This window comes from Magnolia sinica, chromosome 14 (assembly GCF_029962835.1).
Source record: "Magnolia sinica isolate HGM2019 chromosome 14, MsV1, whole genome shotgun sequence".
Classification (NCBI taxonomy): Eukaryota; Viridiplantae; Streptophyta; class Magnoliopsida; order Magnoliales; family Magnoliaceae; genus Magnolia; species Magnolia sinica.
In genome coordinates, this window is record NC_080586.1 from 56,901,221 (window position 1) to 56,906,965 (window position 5,745).

The window sequence follows — 5,745 nt, forward strand, 5'->3', positions numbered from 1 at the left end:
TACTTACTAGTTTGTCATGAAAGCAACCTGTTGTTATTTCCTATCCTGATTTGCTAAACCAGTCTCACAATTACTTTAAATTAAGCTGTCCAAATTATTTATACAAGATTAGATATATTAATGAATGGAAAACTAAGCTTACTCGATCATGTCACATCAGATAAGTGGACGGATCAAAACGAAAAACATCTGCTGGTTTTTTTCCAACAAAAAAGTGTTCGTTAATAGATTCTGCAAGCATTCTGATTTTTGGAATATAACTTGGTCAGTGGGGTTCATAATTTATCTGGTCTAATTTGAGTTTATGTAGGTCACATGTACCATTTTAGAAGTGTCTGTGTATCAAGTGTCATAAGCAGCCCGAGTATCAAATAATTCTCCAATTTTGACTAGGCCTAGCCCAGTAAGAAATAGCTTTAAAAAAAAATAAAAAAAATAAAAATTAAACCTTTAGTCTGTCACCGTGTGGAAGCATTCTGTTGTTATTTCCTATCTTGATCTGCTAAATTACTCTTAAACTGTCACATCTGAGTAGGGCTGCATGTCAATACATGGTGTGTACAAATGACAATTTAGTGAAGCTAAGGACTATAGTTATTCTTATTTTTAAACTTGATTACTGGACCGATGTATTTGGTCCGAGTTGTGTCAGGAACTCGCCCAAGCTAGGGGTTGACTTGTCCTAGTCAGGCCGTGTCGGGCATATTTTAGTGTGGTGATTTGTGGGTACCGAACCAGATCGGAGTCGACCTAGATCAAGCTGACTTGGAAAAGCCACATCCGACTGGGACGGGTTAGCAATCCGTGCTAAGGACCGGTGTCCAGGCCCAACCCTTTTGGTTAAGGAATCATGGTTGGGTCTGGCCAGACCTTGTAAATAAACACTCGGCCCAACAGTGTTAATTAAGTTTGGTGGGGCCTACCTCACTTACTGGTCCATGAAGTTCTCAAACTTAGACCCAGTAGTTAAGTTATGGGGCCTGAAAAGTCAGACAGAGCCATTCACCTTATTGAGCTTTTAATATTTTCATGAAAACTACATTCCAAACGAAGGAATGGAATTATCATCTGACTTCACAGTTCCTCATTTTCTGAGGATTCCATTTGAGTTTTTCTTGTTGTAGGGTGAGTGGCTCATGAGTCAAAGATAACATTTGGGTGGACCGTCCAAACAGCTTGATTGCTGGCTTTAAGTTGAGGCCGTCTGTTGGGCCAAGAAGGCATAAATGAATCTGTGCCCAGGGCTCAAGAAGGCTTCAGTAGAAAAGTTGTCAAAACTAGCATTGGCTCAGACTGCTTATTAGGCAACCTTAAAAACTTCCCACATGAACGTTTTAAATTCCAACTCCTCTTAGTACAAGCAGATATCCATTGTAGAGGCTGCTAGAATACATCCCGTTATATTGCAATGTGAAATGTTGGGACTTTACCTATTGGAATTGGGTTTTATTCAATGAGTCATATCATTTATGTGACAAGGCTTCCCATGGATGTGTTGTAAATGGAGGAGAGAGAGATGTAGTGTGGCCAACCCTTCTCACTTGGCAGTTGGCATGGCCCATGAATGAGGGCCTATATAACCCCTCTCTTCTCTCTCTCTAAGTGAGCTTTCTCCCTCTCATTCTCTCAGCCTTCCCTAGTTTTGAAGAAAAGCCGTGCCTAACTTTTTTTTTTGGAAAAGCCGTACCTATCCCTTTTTGAGAAAAGCCGCGAAATCCTTTTTTGAGAAAAAGTTGGGCCATCCTATTTTAGGAAAAGCCGTGCCTAACTTGTCTTGAGAAAAGCCGCGCCAACTTTGTTTGGCTGTTGTACTGATAACTGAGATGAGCGAACTGAGGGAACAAGGTAAGACATGTATATTATATGGGGTCCATTCACTTACAAGTTGAACAGGACCGTGTCATTGGCACACCGCTTCTACCTTCAGATCAGGAATGTGAATTGGCTTGTCTTACCGTATGTGGTTGATTTGAGTGAGTTATCAGGTATCACATTTTGGCTCCCTAAATCGGCCTCATAATCGTATCACTCAGTCCATAATAATAATAATAATAATAATAAAATAACAAATGCCACACTGTCTGCTTGCATGCCCAATGCCTCAAATATCTCTTGGATCGACTTCAAACCTTTGATTATATAAATATTGTGGTGACTGTATATTTTCTAAGCAAAGAGCCAAACTTAAAACTATTGAAATAATCACATATGAGACAGAGTTTTTATTTTTATTCTACTGACATCTGTCTACCATACAAGGTGAGACACATCATATAAACAGTTTAGATCATTGGAAGATGACCCAAATTCAAATTCAAATAGTAAAGTCCCCAAGCATCACATTGCAATACTTACATCGGGCAAACCTCTCAATCGTATATAAATTTTTACAAAGCACTGGCTATAAACATAGAAAATCTGCATAACTTCACTTACTGGACAAAGTGGCTTATTTGAGTACATCATATCCATTGATAATTGATAGGTATGTCCTATATATTTTAGGACAATAACACAGACCGTCGAAGGCCGGGTCACGCGTCCGACCATGTGATAGTATAATCGCCGGTCTGAGATTTAGGTATCCCCAACGCCTTCCACACGGCTGGAGAAGCATCCACTACGTTGTTGGGACATGGTGGTTGAAAATCATGATCAGAATCACACCCATATACCGAATCACACTCATCGACAACCTTAGCCAATACCGATCTGCCGTTGGCACTTATCCTGATTTTATTCAGGCATCGGCTACCACCACTATACCACCCTGTAGACAAGGCCACAACCATTTCACTATCACTATGGTATTTGTTGTCACACTCTGAGGGGGCCCCACCATCACCACCTTCAGCAAAGCTATTGATAGTCATGGTTGCCTGGGTATTGCCAGTTACAGGAGGGGAGCAATGGTATTGAGGATACATCTTGCCTGTTTTGCCACAATCAGATTGGTTCTCCCTATTGCAGCTGTGGGCCTTGCCGCGCAGGAAGCTACTGGAATGGCAAGCTTGTAGCCGTATGGAGCAATTTGCTACCATGAGGCTGGCCATCAGTACTAAGAGAAATGTGAGTAGATGCTTTGCCATGAGATTTTTCTCTAGTTTCTCTCCTTAGTTGGATTTTGAATGTGTAGGCCTTTTGAGAACACCATAGTGCATTTATAGGGAGAATATGGATAGTGACCTTAGGTAGTTGTGGTTATTATCTATGTTTCCTACTAAAAATGATACGTTGTGTCTTCTTCAGACAATGTAGCGGGCACGGCGTCTTCTTTATTTATTTATTAGTTAGCATTATTTTATCAGCAAATGTAAGCATATCGTTGTTATTTCCTGTCCTGATTTGCTAAATTAGTCTTCAACCGCCTGTTTGTGAGCAGGGCTGTTAATAGGCGGGCCGTGCCAACAAACCCAAAAATTTAAATCGGTCCGGCTCATAGAATCAGCCCAGTCAGTTCAAAATTCTGATCAAAGATAAACCCAGGCCCAGTCCATACACAGCCATGTTTGTAAGTGCCCAAATTGAGATTTGGCTTTGTTTTGAACATTTTGAGCATTTGGGTTTTAAGTGAAGAGGTTGGCTCCTATGCAAGTCTTTGTAGAATAAGCTTATTCTATAGGTGTGGAGTGTTGGGTGTGAGCATGCATATAGCATCTGGATTACCATGAGCCATCTCCTCAAAGTTTCGATGCTGCCACAACTAGGCTGATTCAACTATCACGTGAGCCACCATGTGAATTTGGAGGTTATTGGATGATTGCACATTAATTTTTTAAGTGAGGTCTGTAAGAACCCTATTTAGTGGGCCTCACTGATCAACGGTCTGGATTGTTATACAGTTGGACTGGATGATTGAGTAGACCAGTGGGCTCTACTTCAGGTGATGCGCTGCGCAGTCTATCTGCGCAGCTCTGCGTATTAGGACTGGAATGCTATAGCTGTCTTACGCAGACAGCAGTTTGAGTTAAACTAGGATGCTACAACGTGGAGCATGGGAGAGAGAGTTGTGATGGGTTTCAAACTCCCTCTCCACAGACTCTATAAAAGAGAGCTGGGTCCCCAATCCTACACCACAGCAGAAATTCGAGTCCCATCTACTGATTTGCAGAAAGGGTGTGAAGGAGAGGAAGATCCTAAGTTCTACAGGTATTCTAGTATTCTTATCCGGCTTCCATGGCGGCGTCTCAGCTAGGTAAGCTATCCGACCCCTGATCGCCATGTCCCATGCACAGACAGATCCGTGGGCCTATTCCGCATCTAGATTAGATCCCACAGTTGGTATCAGAGCCACTGTGCAGAGGCATGGATGATCAGATTCAAATTCAGATTCATCCATTAAATATTTGAATTCATAATCAGATTTTTCGAATTCCCAAATTAGGCAAATTGGAATTTCGAATTTTGAATTTAATTAGGGATTTCAGATTTGAATCCCCAAATTAAGAAAATTAGGGTTTTCATATTCGAATACCCCAAAATCAAAAGTAGATTAGGGATTTCGATTTTCAATCCCCAAATCAGAAGATTAGGGATTTGGATTCGAAACCCTAAATACAGATGTTCAGATTAGGGATTTGGATTCGAAACCCTAAATTCAGAGTTTCAGATTAAGGAATTTGGATTTGAAACCCTAATTACAGAAACCCATATTAGGAATTTTGAAAATCCTAAATCCAGTTATTCAGATCGGGGATTTCTAATTCGAATCCTGTATCAGAAATTAGGGTTTTCCAATTCAGAACACCCAAATCTGGAGATTAGGGATTTGGAATCCCATATCAGATTGGGGATTTCGAAACCGGTTCTTCCTGCGGACCCCTACCTGTGATTTGTGGGAGCCGATTGCCATTGTCGATCTCCAGATTTACAAATGCAGGCTATGGCACGCCATCTTCCCTTCAAACCATGTTTCAGAGTCGTTGCCGGCGTTGCATGGTTGAATCTTCATCACTGGAGGCCATGTCCCCCGCTTCAGGTGGCATTCTCGACACCATAGATCTATCTCAACCCATCAGAACCTCCTGATAGCAAGCTACAGAGAGAGTAGCTTCTTCTCTTCTCATCAGGAAGGCAGAGATAGAGGAATCATCTCTCTTCTCTGCTGCTTGCAGTGATAGAGGAATTGCCTCTCTCCTCTGCTGCTTGCGAAGATGGGAGAACCCATTTTCGGTTAAGTCGTTTATGACCTTATAAGTGGTCGAGTCTGCGAACCCGATTGCTTTGATTTTTCACGTTTCACCAACGATTGGGACCCGGATCCACCTTCTTAGTGGAATTGGGCCTGACCCAATCAAGGGGCCCATTAAAGGTAATGTTGTTTAGACCCGTCCAGGGTGTATGGATCTGAATTCACCCATTCCAATTACACCCCTCTCATTCGGGCCTAGATTGGGATCCAATTATATATTTGGTTGGGCCCAAGGCTCGTGTTGGGCCTATTCCATGAACGGAGATCCACTTCATTGCTGAGCATGACACCTGATATGGTCCCATCTTGGACCATTCAATATCAATTAAGGTCATATGTAGGCTCACTTCTGATCATTCACCATGAGCACTATATTTGGATCTTTAGCTAAATTGATAATATATAGATCTATCCAACCACTTATGTTATTCCATTAAATCAATATATCATATAAGGGTTGAAAGCCAAAATTATAATGCTCATTGATAATGATCATAACATGCAGAGTCTTGATTCGGTATCATTATAGGCCCATTGCCCATCCTTGAGGAATT

At 41.5% G+C, this 5,745-nt stretch overlaps 1 protein-coding gene across 1 annotated transcript; it reads right to left on the bottom strand.

Annotated features, from left to right (window-relative positions):
• Window positions 1-2,534: 2,534 nt before the first annotated feature.
• Window positions 2,535-3,053, bottom strand: LOC131224982 (putative ripening-related protein 4). Its single transcript, XM_058220417.1, has one exon. It carries the CDS (start codon window positions 3,051-3,053, stop codon window positions 2,535-2,537), a length of 519 nt encoding a protein of 172 aa, XP_058076400.1.
• Window positions 3,054-5,745: the final 2,692 nt, after the last annotated feature.